We start from the raw sequence: 17,152 nt of genomic DNA, 5'->3' as shown, positions 1-17,152 counted from the left end.
CCCTTTCCAACATTTAATCTGGAAGAAAGGATGCTATGCCCCTCACAACCTTCCTTTTATTAAATCACCGGAATCAAGTCAACATTTAACACATGTAGGAAACAGGGAAGGGAGGCAGAGGAGACCCTGTAATGATCCCAAGCTCACCTCCCTCCCAGGGAATACATGGGAATAAAATGCCCAACGGCCCCTATTTGGGGATAAGACATAAGCAGCATTTAAGAGAAAAGTCACATTTTCCTGGCCTCTGCTCAAGGCATCACTTGAATCTTCCATCTGGGAGGTGGAGTGGGAAGGAAGAGAAGGATGGGGGGAGGTCCAGCATCCCTCTCACAAGGGACTTGGGGGGTCTCCTTACAGCGGGGAGCCTCCCCCACCAAATCCTGGCTCAGAGCACACGAGGCTGCCCAAGGAAACCTCAGCCCGAGCCATCCCCTTAGAGAAGCGTCCTTGGCAGCCGTAGACGGACAAATGGATGGTTTTCATCCACGCTGGAATCTGAGCCCAGATGGGGACGGATGGTGTGGCCGGCCAAAGGAGAACCAGCGGCTGACCTCCGCCACAGGCTGAGGAACGAGTCTGCCCGTCCCCAAGTCAAGCCAAGGGAAGCTGAAGGGCAGAGGCTGGCCCGAGGACGGCTCTCCCGGGGAATGGCTTCCCCAAAGCCGCCCTCCTCCATCCCATCTTCCTTCCAAAGCCGCCTCCCCGGCCCTCGGCCATCTCGGCGGCTCCCAGGCACCTCGAGGCGAGGAGAGGCCATTTTCCTCCATGGAGCCCAGGCCATCGTTTTCTCTGAGATGTGCGCGTGGCAAAACTAGCACCTACTTGCCGAGGGGTCTGGCGGAAGGCGACGGCGGGAGGGAGGAGGGACCACGGCGGGAGGGAGCCCCCATCCCCGGCTTCCTCCGAGAGAGGAGGGGAGCAGCCGTCCGGGGCAGCAGCGGGAGAAACGCCGGGAAGACCGAGGCGCTCCGTCACTGCTCCAGAGCCTCGGTGTGTCCACCTCTAAAATGGGGAAATAATACACGCACGGCTCCACGGAGCAGCCTGTGGGACACTCCAGCCGCCCCGGATGCCGACAGCCTCGAGGTCTCCAGAGAATCCTCCGGACCCCCATCCCGCCCGCCCCCCACCCTCCGGCCCGGCCGAGGCGGGGCTCACACCCCCATCCCGTCCTCGGCCTCCTTGGGGCTCGGCTCCTCCTGCGCCTTCTTCATCTCCAGCCCCTTCACCCACGTGTACGCCGACGAGCCGCCCAGCACCATCAGGTTGCTCGTCCACCACAGGAAACTCTTGGTCTCGTCGAAGTAGAGGACGGCCAGGACGGTCTGGGCGCAGGCTTTGGCCGTGCCGGACACGTTGTGGGTCAGGGGGCTGGTGAACTTGATCTGCAGGCCCGTCACGTAGCCGATGGCGAAGCCGAAGAGCCCCCCCAGCGTCATGACGCCCCAGAAGTGGGCGCTGTCCAGCCTGTCGAAGGCGGCCAAGCTCTGCAGCTCCCCGAACACCAGCAGCAGCGGCACGAAGAGCACGCACGCGTTGACGTTGTTGTAGAAGGTCAGCCGCCAGATGCTGCCCTCCACGGCGGGCAGCACCTTCTTGGTGTAGATGGCGTTGAGGGACACGCAGAGGCTGGCCAGCACCCCGAACACGGTGCCCACCCACGACAGGGTGCCCTCTTCTCCCTCCTGGTCCACGCCGAGCCAGAAGCCACCTGCAAAAAACAGGGGGAAGTGACTCCTCCAGGGTCACACAGCTAGTTGTTTGACAAATGAGGAAACGGAGGCGAACGGGGGAGTGACTTGCCCGGCGGCTGAAGCCCGATTTGAACTTAAGAAGAGTGTCCCGGCCCTCGGCCCTCCGGCACCACTAGCGGCCATCTCTCTCGGCCTATCAGACAAACTGGGAGCAACGCGCCATGCCTGCGGAGAACGGCAGGCCAGACTTCCAGGCCTCAGAAATCCTCCAGACCAAGCCCTCGTTTATTTTTGGAGGATAGCGAGGGACTTCCAGGGAGGGGAACTGACTTTCCCAACATCACACAGGGAGTGGAGGGAGGATTTGAACCCCAATCCTTCCCGAAAGACTCCCAAATTCTGTGCTTTGTTTGGGAGGAATCTTAAAAGGCCCTGAACGTGCCACAGTGCGCAGAGTGCTGGGCGCGGCGGCAAATCCGGCCTCGGACCCTGGTGCGACCTCGGCCAAGGCATTTAACCCCTTAGTTTGTCTCAGTCTCCCCATCTGCAGAATGGGGGGAGTAAGAAGAGCTCCCAGGCAGGGTCGTGGTAAGGATAAAATGAGGTGTTTGTTAAGGGCTTTGCAAACTTCAAAGTGTTCCTATCATTATGCTAGTTGGGCACTCGGAGCTCATGGCCTTCCAAGTCCGATTCTTCAAGGCTTGGCTCAGATCCCACCTAGCTGATCCCTGCGGGAATCGGAGACTATAGAAATCCGGGCTAGAGTGTCAGGGGGGAGGGGCCTTAGAAAGGGCGTGTCAGAGGGGGAGGGACCTCGGAACAGGGACTATCAGAGGTGGGAGGGGCCTTAGAAACTGTCAGAGAGAGGGACTTTAGAATGGAATATCAGAGGGAGGAGGGGCCTTAGAAAGGGCGTGTCAGAGGGGGAGGGACCTCGGAACAGGGACTATCAGAGGTGGGAGGGGCCTCAGAACAGGGACTATCAGAGGTGGGAGGGGCCTTAGAAAGGGCATGACAGGGGGGGAGGGGCCTCAGAACAAGAAGTGTAAATGTGGCTTTAGAACAGGGAATATCAAAAGTGGGAGGGGCCTTAGAAAGGGTGGGTCAGAGGTGGGAGGGGCCTCAGAACAGGGCATATCAGAGGTGGGAGGGGCCTTAGAACAGGGAGTGTGAGAGGTAGGAGGGGCCTTAGAAACAGTGTCCGAGAGGGAGGGGCCTGGGAACAGGGAGGTCAGAGGGGGAGGGGGGTTGGGGTGTTAAGACAGGGAATGTCAGAATTGGGAGGAGGCTTTGAAATCACTCATTTTAGAGAAGAGGAACCTCTGGCCCAGATAGTGCCTGGTTCCAGTTCTCTTCCGAATTTAATTGGGGCAGCTGGGTGGCTCAGTGGATAGAAATCCAGAGCTAGAGGCAGGGGGTCCTGGCTCCCATCTGGCCTAGGAGATGCCCTAGCTGGTGGTCCTGGAGGCCAGTATCCATCCCAAGAAGGGTTTAAGAAAAGACTGGGGGGGTCTCCAGCCCCAAGAATCGGGGCAAGAGGGCAGAGGGAAGTTCAGGAATGTCTTAGTCACTGGCTGGAGGGAGGGAGGGGAGGGCCAGGAAGAAGGCAGCCAAGCCCCAGTCTCCACCCCTGCTTCCTTCTGTCAGTATCTCTCTCCTGGGTTGGGCTTTCCCTCTAAAACCTCACCCTCAGGCCTCAGAAAGAGCCGAGGAGGCAGCAGGCTGGGCCTGGGTGCAGCTGGAACGCTGAAGGCTGGGCGTGGAGGGCCTGGGGGGTGGGGAATGGACAGTTCCTTCTCCCGGAAGCCGGGACTGAGACAAAAGGATGTGGGATGCTAAAGGCGGCTTCCAGCCCCACCCTGGGAGGAGGCAGCTCCACTTCATACATCTAGGAATTATAGTGAGAGGATGACAGATCAAAGGGCTGGAGAGTCTCTATCTAGTCTCATTCTCCATTTTATCTAGTAATCAGAGGTCCAGGGAGGTTCTCTGAGGCAGAATGCATGTGCAGGATTTGAACTAAGGTCCCGTGACTGCTGATTTGGATGGGGACCTCCACAGGTCTTCTCATCCATTCCAGAGCAGGAATCCCTGTTCTCTTTGTTTGAAGACATCGGGGAATGGGAACCCTCAGCCCCTCCGTTTCCACTTTGCTTAGGATAACTCAATTCTAGAAGGTTTCCTTCTATCAAGCTCTTCCTGCGTTCTAGGTCTTCCCTCTAGAGCCAAACTGGACAAGTCTAACCCTCTTCTCTAAGACACTCCTTCAAATATGTGGAAACGGTACAGGAAAGGGGTCTGTGGATTCGTTTTTAGAGATCCATGAACTCAGAGAGGAAAAAAAGAATCAAATCTTTATTTTCACTAACCTATAACTGAGATTTCGCATTTCCTTCAATTATGAATGTAAGCAACAAACATGCTTCTGAGGAGGGAGAGAACTGGCGATCACTTAATCCCTCTCAAGACTAGATTCATTTTTTAAAAAACCCTGACCTTCTGTCTTAGAATTATTATTGTGTATTGGTTCTAAGGCAGAAGAGTGGCAAGGGTTAGGCAATGGGGGTTAAGTGACTTGCCCAGGAAATATGTGAAGCCAAATTTGAACCCAAGACCTCCCCCATAAGCCTTGGCTCTCTTATCCACTGAACCACACAGTTTTCCCTTAGAGCCATTCTTCTTGGCTCAGCTCAAATCCTACCTTTCAGATTTGGGAGGATGAAGAAGAGATAGGAGGGTTCTTGGATAAGAGAAGGTCAGAGGTGGGAGGGATCTAGGATGAAATCTCTACACAATCTGGCCTCTTCTTAGTTTTCTAGCCTCCTTACACATTACTCCTTCCTTGAACCCCCTTGAATCCTGGCCTACCTGGAATTCTGTACACCCTGCATCATTCTGCTTGGGGACAGGAGTATAAGATCACAAGGAACCTCAGAGCTCATCAGATCCAACTCCCTCATTTTGCAGATGAGAAAACTGAGGCAGTAACTCACCCAGGGTCACATGGTTATTAATAGGGTCTGAGGCCAAATTTGAACTTGAGTCTTCCCATCTCCAGGTCTGGCATTCTGCCCAGCAGGAGCTTTTTGATTCCTAATCAATTCCAGCTTATCAGACTTGGCCGGACACTAGCTGCAAAGAATGTTTTTGGATCCTGTTATCAGACATGGGAGCCAGTCCTCCAAATTTTAGACCATCTGAACATATTAGAGTAACTGATAAGAGAAAAAAGGTTATCCACCAAGATCAGACTCCAGAGGCCATCCACTAGATGTCCTCCTTTGGTTAACACTGACTATTCCTCTTTGATTCTTAGGGTTCCACCTGACCTAATCCTACTGTCTGTGGCCTTCCTCTTTGCATAGTATCTACAGGGACCACAAGGTAGCTTTTGTACAATGCTTGGGTGATAGCCACCATTCTGTCTGTGGCACTCCCCTAACTAATTTGGTGGAATAATTCTGTCAAAAAAGAAGATGAAGTTAGTCTGGCATGACCTGTTTTCCACGAAGCCAGCCTGGTTTCTGGTAATTTACTGAGTCACAAAGGCAGGGATCAGATCCTACTTTTGACACTTTCTAGCTACTCCAGACCCAATGCCCTCACACCCCCAGTTTCTTTTTCTTTTTAAAACCTCCTCCTTCCATCTTAGAATCAATACTACATATTGGTTTCAAGGCAAAAGAGCAGTAAAAGCATTAGGCAATGGGGGTTAAGTGACTTGCCCAGGGTCACCCAGCTAGGAAATGTCTGAGGCCAGATTTGAACCCAGGACCTCCAGTCTTTAGGCCTGCTCTCAAGCCACTGAGCCACTTATTCTCCATTTCTTTTTCTATTTTTTTTTTAAACCCTTACCTTCAGTCTTAGAGTCAATACAGTGTATTGACTCCAAGGCAGAAGAGTGGTAAGGGTGGGCCATGGGGGTTAAGTGACTTGCCCAGGATCACACAGCTGGGAAGTGTCTGAGGCCAGATTTGAACCCAGGACCTCCCGCCTCTAGGCTTGGCTCACTATCCACTGAACTACCCAGCTGCCCCCTATTCTCCATTTCTTTAACTGATTCTCCCACCGCCCATCTCTCACCTTCCTGGAAGCCTTTCAGGTCATGAATGACTTTCCTAAAACAGGGTGCCCAGACCTGAGCCCAAGTACTTCCGGATGTGATCTGGCCAGGGCAGAGTCCCCGGGGGGAAAGGAACCCCCTCCTCAGATCTCCCTCATCTCCCTGGGGCACTCACCTATGATGATGCCGCAGGTAAGCAGGGCATAGAAAGATGTGGCCTGTTTGAGTAGCAGGTAGGACAGCAAGACATTGAAGACGGTGGTGAGGGAGCGGCCCACATTGTAGAAGGCCACCCCCACGTACTTCAGACACAGGTTGTTGAAGGTGATCATGCCAATAAAGACCACAGAGAGGGGCAGAATGCTCCTGGAGACCTTCAGGTCCATCCGCACGGAGGGGAAGTCCACGGTGCCAGGCCAGCAGCTGGCCAGCAGGCTGAGGGCCTTGCACAGGAGGGCGGTGACCAGGCACTGGTAGAAGGTGACAAAGAGTGGGGCATCCAGGCGCAGTGAGGGGCTGTCCAGCAGGTATTTGTTCAGGAAGACCATGGAGATGGAGATGAACCAATAAAGCGACACCACCAAGGCGATCTGTATTGCCTTCAGCAAAAATGGCTTCTCATGGCCTGGCTCTCCCTCCGCTGCCGGGGGATCCAAGGCCCCTGAAAGCGCCATCCTCAGGATCCTGGAGCGCTTCAGGGGGGTCCTGTTCATGGTAAAGGAATTGGAGCGGAGGAGGGGAAGAGGGGCGTGTGAGGGTCACTGAGGCAGTCTGGGAAGACAAACTAGGCCCGGTGGAGGCGGGGATGTGAGAAAGGGCAGTCTTGACTACAGGTACACAGATATCCTAGGCAGGGAATGTCTCAGTAACAGCTTAGCGCTGGAGGGAGCCTTAGAACGGAGGACACAACTTTGGAGCTGTTGGAGGGGCCCAAAAGGTGGCGAGAGAAAGCTAGAACGAGAAGGGGTCTCGGAACATCAAACGTAAGTCTTCCGAGGCTCCTGAGAAGGCTGGATGTTTAAGGAACCCAGAACGTGGGGCGCTAAGGGGGTCCTTCCGGCCTGGAGCAGCAGAACGCTACATTACAGCTTGGCCTCGGATGTCAGGGATGGAATGAGATGGATCCTAACAGACCCCACAAAGGGAGCGTTCGGAGCTCTAATAAGCAAATCTCTTGCAGCTGCCCTAAATGGAATCTTCGGGGTTAAGAAACGGAACGTTCCGGGCTGCCACCACAAATGGAACGTTCGAAGCTGTAATAAACAAATTTCTTGCGGCTGCAGCGCATTGGAACGTTCAGAACTGCAACAAAGGAAATGGAACGGGGTGGGGGGGAGGGCTGGAAGGGATTCGGTCACCGTTGATCGTTAGGTATGGGGAGAATCTTAACCCCAGAACGTTAGGACCCTGATGGGGCCTGGGAGGCCGTCTTCTCCAGCCCCCTCATTTTACCAGGAGGGGAAGCTGAGGCCCAGAGACGGCCAGGGTTTTGCCTAAGGTCACCCACTGGGTCGGTGGCTAGATCGGGTTGGGGGGAGGGGGAGGGTCCAGAAGAAGTCTATCTGCTAGGAAATCCGGGTCTGGGTCGGGTTCGGGAGGGAGGGAGGTGGTGCAGGGCAGCACCGGCCGGTTCGGCGTCTCCCTAGTGTACCAACTCAGCCCAGGCAGCCGTGCCGGACATACTTCCTGCTAGCCCCTCCTTCTCCCACCTTAAAGGGCTAGCGCGCTCAGATTTCTTAAAGAGACCTGCCCCACGGAAGCATCACGCCACGTTCCCCCTCGACTCTCACACCGAATTTTTCTAGCGCCGGCTGTGCCTGGGCTGGGACTCCTCCCCACCCCCTTCCTACCTCTTCCAGCTGAGATCAGAGCCTGATCCCTACTTTCCCTCTGTGGTCCTTCCCCTTTCTCCATTCGGAGCTGTGGGGGTTTCTCGAGGGCGGCCCGGATCGTGCCAGCCCAGGGCGCCAACCACGACCTCTTGACCTCGCCCCTCCTTCCCCACCTCAACCTTTCCCATCCTGCCCCTCCCAGTCTCTTAGCCCCACCTCCACCCCCCCCTGCCCCGCCGGAATCCCTCCGACCGGGCTGGCAGCATCCCCGACATTCACCTGCTAGCTCCGGGTGCCAGGCTGTAGTGTCCGGGGCAGAGCTGCACCTTGCCGCTGCCCCGCCCTGGGGCTGTGCCAGGGGATGGCCGCTTCCTGCTCCGGGGCCAAGGAAAGACCGCTGAGCTGTCTAAGAGCCCTTCCCAACTTCCTCCTCACCCCTCCCACCCGATCGCCCTGCCTGGGACTCTACGGTGGAAGGAACGGCCACAGCACGCCCCGCAGCCCTCCGGACCCCCGTGCGGGGCAGCGTCCCACCTTTCTTCCCCGTCGTCCCCGCCTAGAGCTAAGATTCTGGGCTGACCGGGTAGCCCAGCTCCCTCCTTTTCCAAAGAGGACTTGGGGCGGGGAATGACCTGTTCCTGACGCCAGGCTCACGGTCTGTTCGGTAGGGCCGTCCAGGAGGTTATCGAAGGTGCCTGTGCGTGGGGCCGCGTCCTCCCCGCCCCCCAGGAAGGGACACAGGACTTGGGTGACGGGATAAAAAAAGAAAGAACAGGAACTCACCCTTTTAAAGAGCTTCTGCGGTTAAGAAAGATACATTTGCACAATTCTTTGAGGTAGTAAGCCCTATTTTACTGAGGAAACTGAGGCACAGAGAGGAACTTGTCCAAGATCACCACCGGGGAGTGGAAAGACTTGAACCCAGGTCTCCGGGCTCCAGGTCCGTTGTATCTTCTATGATACCACTCCGTGCTTGAGAAGGAGGCCTTCCTCCCTGTCCTCCAATCCAGTGGAGAACCCAATGAAGGCCTGGCTAACCTTCAGGAGGGCATCGTCTGCCTGCGTAGCCCCTCTCCCACCAGCCTTGTCATTCCTAGCCTTGAGCCGCTAATGATTTAGACAGAGGAGGAGGTAGGAGACTGCCCCTAGGAAAAGGGCTGTAACCCGGGGTGTGTGGCCTGGATTGAAAAAAAAAAGCCAGCATTTAGCTTTATTTTTACTAACAGGGTACTGAAATTTAGCCTTTCCTTTCCTTTATTTCGTGCATTTAAAAGTATGATTCTTCCTAGCTGTGTGACCCTGGGCATGCCACTTAAACCCATTTGCTTAGACCTTGTCTTTCTTTCTTAAGAGTTACTAAGACAGAATGAACAAACAAACAAATAAATAAACATTTATATAAATATGTAAATAGCCAAATATTTATATAAATAAACCTGTAGAAATATATAAACTTAAGTAAATATAGAAAATATATAAACATAATATTTATATGAGTTTATAAATAAACATAGTTATACAATAAACATAAATATTTATACAAACATATAAATAAGTATACATATAAATATATAAAGATACTTATATAAATGCATAAATGTTTAGATAAATATATAAATAAACATTTATATAAATACATAAACAAACATGTGTATAAATATATTTGCATAAATGTATAAACATATTTGCATAAACACAAGTATACAAATACACAAATAAACATAAGCATTTACATAAATATCTATACAAATACATAGATATAAGCATTTATGTAAATAAATACATAAATATGTAAATAAATATGTATAGAAATATAAACATAAATATTGATAGAAATATATAAATAAAAATTTTATATGAAAAACAAATAAAGGATCCATAGGCTTTACCAGTCTGACAATGATACAAAGAAGGTTAAGGGTCCTTAGTCTGCCTTAAAAAGTCTCTTGTTAGTCATTCGAATATTTATTAAACACCTTCTCTGAAATGGATACTTAACGCTTTGGCCACCGTGAGAAGATGGAAAAGAACAGTGGATGTTGGGAAAGATTGAAGGCAAAAGGAGAAGGCCCTGAAGAGATTGAGATGGAAAGATAGTGGCGTGGAAGGAACTCACCTGAGCTTGGACAGATTTCAGGAGATAGGGGAGACGAGAAGGACCGGGAGGGTCACAAAGAGTTGAACAGGACAAAAAATGTGCTTTGCCCTGGAGAAACAAAAGCAAAAGCAAGACCCAATTTGGAGGATCTAATATGCAAACAGCTATTATGCATGTAAGAGAGAAACAAGATAAGTTAGAGAAAATCTACCAGAGAAGATGCTAGCATTCGGGGAATTGGGAAAAGCTCTTCTTTGTAGGTTTTTGTTTTCCTTTTGTGTGTATCTTCCCCAACATGATCAACATGGAAATGTATTTTGCATGATTGCACATGCTTAACCTAGATCAAATTGTTTATTGTCTCAGAGAAGGACAGAGAAAATTTGGAACTGATTATTTTAGAAAAATAATGGTGAAGTTTGTTTTTACATGTAATTGGGGAAAAAACTATTGAAAGATTAAGGGAAAAAAATAGGAATCTGGAAAGGTAGGAAGAGGCTTGTTGTGAAGGGCTTTAAAAGCCAAACAGATGGGAAAGCTAGGCGGCACAGTGCCTAGAGCGCCAGGCCTGGAATCAAGAGGTCCTGGGTTCAAATATGATCTCAGATACTTCCTAGCTGTGTGATTGTGGGGAGGTCACTTCACTTCAATTGCCTAGCTCTTATTATTGTAGAACTGATTTATTCCTAGACAGAAGGTAAAGGTTTAAAAAAAAAAAGCTAAAGGGTGGATTTTAGATATTATCTTGAGGACAACAGAGGTAGCCTCTGGAATTTACTGCATGGAGTGATAGTGGGATAAGAACAGGCTTTTTTTTTTTTTTTTTTTTTTTTTAACCCTTAACTTATGTGTATTGGCTCCTAGGTGGAAGAATGTTAAGGGTGGGCAATGGGGGTCAAGTGACTTGCCCAGGGTCAAGCAGCTGGGAAGTGTCTGAGGCCGGATTTGAACCCAGGACCTCCTGTCTCTAGGCCTGACTCTCAATCCACTGAGCTACCTAGCTGCCCCCAAGCTTCTTTTTAGAAAGATCATTTGGAATGGGGAGAGACTAGAGCACATGGAGATCAACCAGACTTGAGGTGATGGATGAGTGCCAGTTTCAGAGGAGAGAAGGGATGTAGTCAAGAGCTATTATAAAAGTAAAATGAATAGGACTGAACAATTGATTGGATAGGGGAGGTGAGAGAGAGAGAGAGGAGGTGAGGAAAGGACATTTGGGTTGTTTTATTGGTAAATTAGCAAGAAATAATTTCTCCTATGAGCCTGGTTGACACTTTGGATCTAGATAGTCCATGAGTCTCTAAGGAGATAAGGGCGAAAATGCTGGGCCATCAGAAAGCTCTTTCGGATCCTCTCATCTTAGTGGAATTCTAGTCACAAAGATGGAAGGCTGGAGGCAATCTTGGAGGACTGCTTGTCTGACCTCTACTATTTTACGGATGGGGATATTGAAGGGCAGACTCACCTCAGGCACAAAGCTAGTGAGTGAGAGAATCCCAGAGGTGATAGATAGCACTGGGAGTAGTGCTGGTCAGATCCTCTGGCCCAGAGCAAGCAGGACCGAGGCAGTCAAAGAATGCCAGCTCTTGGGGAAAAAGAATTGCAAGAATTGAGAACAGCTGACATTTCTAAAGCACAAAAAGATTTGTAAAAGTGTCTATATGTTCTGTGGGAGTCAGGAAGACCCTTAGAACATCGAATGTCAGAAATGGAAAGGACCTTAGACAATGTGACGGCACTATTAGCCAGCAATCATCTGATTAAGCTCCTACTATGTGTCAGGCACTGGGGATATAGAGGGTAAAAAGCATTTCTTATGGCTCAGTAGTATTCCATCACTAGCACACACCACAATTTATTTAATCATTCCCCAAACTATGACATCCCCTCGACGTCCACTTCTTTGCCACCACAAAGAGATCTGCTATGAATATTTTGGAACATTTCATTCTTTATTTTGTTCATGTATTTCCTGTTTCTTAAGAGGGAGAGAGAAAAGGAGGGCACCTCAGTAGCCTCCGTTCTCGGAAGGTGCCCAGTGGTTGGAAGGTGGGGAACGAGAGTCTGGGATGTGGAGATTTGGGCAGCAAAGAAAACAGAGAAATCATCTAATTTCCCTTAGAGATGACACACCCCACTCATCTCCTCAGCTTTTTCTTCCTGATCCAGCTCCCTGGGGTGGAGCAGAAGGAAATAACATGGTAGAAAATGCACCTACAGAGGAGTTTGCGTCAGGGCAGGAGATTGCTTGCAAGCCCAACGAGGTCCTCTTGGGAGGAAGCAGCCTTTGGGATTTTGGTTAAGCTGCTACCTTTGACCAGGGCAAGGCAACAGGTGGTAGGGAAGAGTCAGCTGCCCTGCTTCGATGGGTGCCCATGGCTTGGGGCATGACTGGCACTGGGCCAGGTGCTATAGAATCTATAAAAGAGAAGTGTATATGTTGGGAAGGGGAGTCTTCCTGCCCTGTGGGAGTGAAGAGACTGAACCCCACGTCCTGAATCTTCCCCTAGAAGGAGTCCTCCCACCAAGCAGCTGTGCAAGCTCAGGGAAGCCCCCCAAATCAATGAGCAGGCAGGCAGGCAGGCAGGCAGGCAGGCAGGCAGTATATATTTGCCAGACATTTATAAATAAATGAAGCACCTACTATGTACAGAGCACTGAGCTAAGAGCTGGGAATATAAATGATTACAACAACAATAACTGCTATATGGAGAGAGCTTGACGGTGTGCCAAGTGCTTTCCAAATATTGTCTCATTTTTCCCTTCACAACAAGCCTTGGAGGTAGAAGGGGAGAACAACCTACTATATGCCAGGTATTATGCTAAGCGATTTACAAATTTCTCTCATTTGCAAGGTCGGTGCTACCAAAACACCCATTTTATAGATGATGATTGCTGTTGTTCAGTCATGTCTGGCTCTTCATGACCCCCTTGGGTTTTCTTGGCAGAGATACTGGAGTGGTTTGCCATTTCCTTCTCCAGTTCATTTTACAGATGAGGAAACTGAGCCAAATAGAGTGAATTGACTTGCCTAAGGTCACTTGGCTAGCTTGTCATTTCCTTCTCCAGCTCATTTTGTAGATGAGGAAACTGAGGCAGATAGAAGTTAAAGGACTTGCTCAGGGTCAAACAATGTCTTGAGGCTGGATTGAACACAAGTCTTCTTGACTCTAGGTCTAGTACTTTATCTAGATATTCAAGACCCAGTTTCTACTCTTGTGGAGCTTTACAGTCAAATAGGGGGTAGTATATATCAAATCTGGCCTCAGATGCCCTGGGCAAGTCACTTGACCCCCATTGCCCAGATCTTACTGCTCTTCTGCCTTGGAACCATATTGATTGGAATCATATTGATTCTAAGATGAAAGGGAAGGATTAAAAAAACACCAAACCAGATCCTTCTTAGCTCAGGGGGGCTGAATTTGACCCCTGCCAACTCCTGCTCTGAGCTACAAATACTTGTTGATTAATGAGCCGTTAAATAAAACCACTCTGGCAGATTTGAGCCTTCCTGAATAAAGCATTATTAACTTTTTTTTCTTTGACACTGTTATCTTAAGAAGGAGGGCTTCATGGTAGAGGTAGCCTTGGAGTTGGGTCTCGTAGGTAGGAATCCAGCAAAGGGAGATGAAGAAGCTGGGAGGGCATTTGGGACAGAGGGAGAATAGGGGAAGTAAAGGTAAAAGGATGAAAAACACAAGGCATATTTTTTTGTAGAGAAGTTAAGGAACTTGCATTGTGATCAACCAGGTGTTATAGTGCCCTAGAGCTCAGGACTTAGAGTCAGGAAGACATGAGTTCAAATCCCAGCCCAAGACACTATCTGGGTAACTCTAAGTGAGTCGCTTAACCTTTCTCAGCCTCAGTTTCTTCATCTGTAGAATGGCACCTTCCTCCCATGGTTGTGAAGTTTAAATGAGATAATATTGGTGAAGTGCCTGTGCTCTGCCAACCTGAAAATATTCTATTTCCAGATTAATCAACCATCCTTGATTAGAATTCTATGAACTTGCCAATTAATTCTGAACTCTTTTGTAACATAATCTCTTCTTCCTTTCAGTGTTTAATTTTTATTTAAAATAATGGATTAGTACAGTAGCAAGAGCACTGGACTTGGAGTCAGAGGTCCTGAGTTTGAATCTTGCCATCTCTGTGACCCAAGCAAAGCAAGTTGTTCATCTTCTATGGACATCGATTTCCTCCCAACCAACCAGTGCCTCCTGCGGGTAGCCCTAGGCACTGGGATAGTTGCTCACATGTTGTCTTCCCTGTTCACTGATGCTAATTAGCTCCTTGAGGGCATGGACACTTTGGGCTTTTTGTGGTGTCCCCAGTGCCTTGTATATAGCAGCCATGACTACTGGCATAAATCAGATGCCTTTCATCCTTGAACAGTGTGCCAGGTGTAAAGGGTTAAAAGGGGTTTTGATTGGGTGAATATTAAAAGGTTTGGTCGCCAGGGAATTGAATAATTATCAACCCCCAATTAAAGAATAACCTCAAGTCAAATAACTTTTATGGAAGTTTATTTATAAATGAAAAGAGAGAGAGAAAGAAATTTAGAGAGAGGATAAGGTAAGATAATTAACCTGACACACTAAATAATTCACTCCTGTCCCTGGTTTAGCCCAAGCAGATCTAACTAGTCCTCAGGCTGAGGCCTGAGGGGATGAATGAAGCAAAAACTTCAGTCACGGAGCTCCTCTTGAAAAGCTAGTTCTTTCAGAGAAATCAGGAAGATTTAGTCTTTACACTCATCATGTGTAATTCTGAGGAAGAGATTTAAGAACAGTCTTACCAAGGTCTCAGTGTCCCAGGTCCAATGTTCAAGTCACGAACAAGAAGAGCTCCTGCAGGTCTAAGACACGAACAAGAAGAGTGTTGAACTCACTGAACTCTCTTTTATAAAGGGGCTTCTTTTGCGTCACTTCCTGTGCCTTCCTCTTAGTTTACATGTCTAATCACAACAGATGCTTTTCTTAAGACTGCCCAGGAGGCAGTCAGTAAATTTTGATTCGTCGCTCACTCTAGCACACGTGGGTCACACTTCCAACTTGTGAATTAAGTGGAGCTGTTTACATTTTGGTTATTAGATTTGAGGATGGGCAAGGTAGATTTAATCTCATTATCACAATCCCCCCTGTGATAATTTGGGAGACTCATCTCCCCAGTTGATCATTTGACATAATCATCTTGTACCCCTAAAAATTTTCTTACTATAATAGTTTGAGATAAAGGGTAAGTAGAAGAGATAGAAGAAGGGAGAGCAAAACCAATGTTTTGTTAGACTGCATTGACAAAAAGCCAATTGGGGACAATCCCCTTTGGTATAAGAGTTTACAATCCAAAATAATTGTATTCAATCCCCTTAAGTTCAATCAGTTGCAACCCAAAGTTCATTTTGGATTGTTTTGATTCAGTGTGGGTTTCTGCAGGCATATTTTCTGGATCATCCTGATTCAGTGTAGGTTTCTGCAGGCATCTTTCTCCAAATAGTTCATCTTCTTGGTTCAAAGTGTTGGCAGGCTTCTTTTCCTGAAAATTTTCTTGAACAAAATTTTAAATCTTGGATTTTTATGAAAATACAATCACCCCTGAAGAGGGACCACACTCAGATCAACTCAGAATACATCATTGAGTTATGGGGTGTATGAGTCAATTATCAAAAGAAAAATAAATAGAAGAAAAACTAAACTTTTGGAGAAATGAAAAATTCAAAATAAGAATCAAAAGATAAAAAAATCTATGTATGTAAATTTTTTTAAAGTAAACAAGAATAAATTTATAACAGGCCCTTATACTAGGGTCAAATTTAATAAATTTACATAGGCCCTTTTATTAGGGTTCAGTTAAAATAAATTCTGTCCCATAAATCTGTAGGACAAAATGCAGTAATATTGCACTTACTCATCGGCAGCCAAGACTATAGCAAGTTGCCATATCATAAGAGAGAAAAGAGAGGACCAGTTTTTATGTAAAAGGGAAGTGTCATTCCCTGGTGTGATTTAACCTTGTTCTTAGTGATAGGGGAGCCAGAACAGTCAATTATTAGGTACTTGATTGGCAGTGTGGTACGAAATGTCCTACATCTTAACATATGTCAAGCCTTGCAACTTTGAGTCTCACACTAGGTTCAAGTCCTTTAATATTGGCATAGAAGTTCAACAATCCTACTTGGATTAGTATGGTCTTTTTTGACTGTGCTCCATGGCACTGTATAGATGAAGTCTGTGCTCCTTTTTGATTCCATTTCCTAGAATCAGACATAAACATTAATCATAGTTCCATAACATTTATCAATAAATAACAGGTTTCCATAGTCTAGAGCTTTTGGGTATGTATTAATATTATAGCAAATATATTTTAAACTTATATTACTGCAGAATAAAAAAAGATTAATATTGATTATATGCACTTTAAGTACAAGAAATTAAAAAAGGAAAAATCAAATATTCTTTTAGAAAAATAAAAGAAAAAGCAATAATGATATAAAATTCATGAATTCAATATGCTTTTAATACTGGTGACATGTGCTTCAAATACAAAAAATGAGAGAAAAAATTGAATACTGTATTACACATGCAGGAAGAAAAACAAAAATATTAAAAAAAATGTATATATTTCAGAATCAAAGAGGTAAAATATAGAATCTACTTGCCAAAAAAATAAGATTCATTTCCTCTTTAACTTTCCTTAATCTGCAGTGTGAGTGAAAATAAGGTAGAAAAGCAATAATACATTGAAGAAAAAAAAAATTTTTAAAAGGCACAAAATTTTACAAAAGGCAAATAAAGATAGTAGGAGGGTAGACAGGCACTGTATTCAAAATCTGTGTGTGTGTGTGTGTGTGTGTGTGTGTGTGTGTGTGTGTGTGTGTGTTTCTATTTTAAGGGGAGACAAAAATCTCATTATCACATAGGGGACATGTCTGCACCATCATGGCAGGAGTTCTTTACCTGGAATCATCAAACTTGTTTTAAAAATATATTTTTTTATGGGGGCATCTGGGTGGCTCAGTGGATGGAGAACCAGGGCTAAGGATAGGAGGTACTGGGTTCAAATGTGGCCACAGACACTTCCTAGCTGGGTGACCCTGGGTAAGTCCCTTGACCCCTCATTGCCAAACTCTTACTGCTCTTCTGCCTTGTAACCAATACACAATATTGATTATAAGATGGAAGGTGAGGGTTAAAAAAAAAAGAGAATGAGAAGAAAGAAAGAGGAAGCAATGGAGACTGGAAGTCATGGGTTCAAATCTGCCCATAGAAACTTCTTAGCTAGGTGACCCTGGGCATGTCACTTAACCCCTATTAGCTAGCCCTGATCATTCTTCTTCCTTGGAACTAATATACAGTATTGATTCTAAAACAGAAGGTAAAGGTTTTATACATTTATTATACTTTACACAAATATAAATATACATAAAACACACATATATCATATACAAAATATATACATTATA

The 17,152-nt window shown here is 47.3% G+C and overlaps 1 protein-coding gene across 2 annotated transcripts; it reads right to left on the bottom strand.

Moving 5' to 3' along the window:
• Positions 1 to 1,157: 1,157 nt before the first annotated feature.
• On the bottom strand, positions 1,158 to 7,904 carry SLC35C1 (solute carrier family 35 member C1). Of its 2 annotated transcripts, XM_044681059.1 has the most exons (3): positions 7,872 to 7,904; positions 5,936 to 6,465; positions 1,158 to 1,714 (listed from the first exon to the last, which is right to left on the bottom strand). In XM_044681059.1, exons 2-3 carry the CDS (start codon positions 6,432 to 6,434, stop codon positions 1,158 to 1,160), a joined length of 1,056 nt encoding a protein of 351 aa, XP_044536994.1. In that variant the 5' UTR covers positions 6,435 to 6,465; positions 7,872 to 7,904. The 2 variants fall into 2 exon arrangements, with proteins under 2 accessions (XP_044536994.1, XP_044536993.1); XM_044681058.1 differs by lacking the exon at positions 7,872 to 7,904 and having other exon boundaries at positions 5,936 to 6,898.
• Between the last annotated feature and the right edge of the window lie 9,248 nt (positions 7,905 to 17,152).

This window comes from Gracilinanus agilis, chromosome 6 (genome assembly GCF_016433145.1).
Source record: "Gracilinanus agilis isolate LMUSP501 chromosome 6, AgileGrace, whole genome shotgun sequence".
In the NCBI taxonomy this organism is placed as follows: Eukaryota; Metazoa; Chordata; class Mammalia; order Didelphimorphia; family Didelphidae; genus Gracilinanus; species Gracilinanus agilis.
This window is presented reverse-complemented; position numbering and strand designations above follow the sequence as displayed.

What these genes read in the sequence shown, in the direction of transcription:
- SLC35C1 (XM_044681058.1), bottom strand. Translation starts at nt 6,473, where the DNA reads ATGAACAGGACCCCCCTGAAGCGCTCCAGGATCCTGAGGATGGCGCTT. An exon ending in TACCTGCGGCATCATCATAG is followed by an intron (nt 1,715 to 5,935) that starts GTGAGTGCCCCA and finishes TGTTTTTTGCAG; the next exon opens with GTGGCTTCTGGCTCGGCGTG.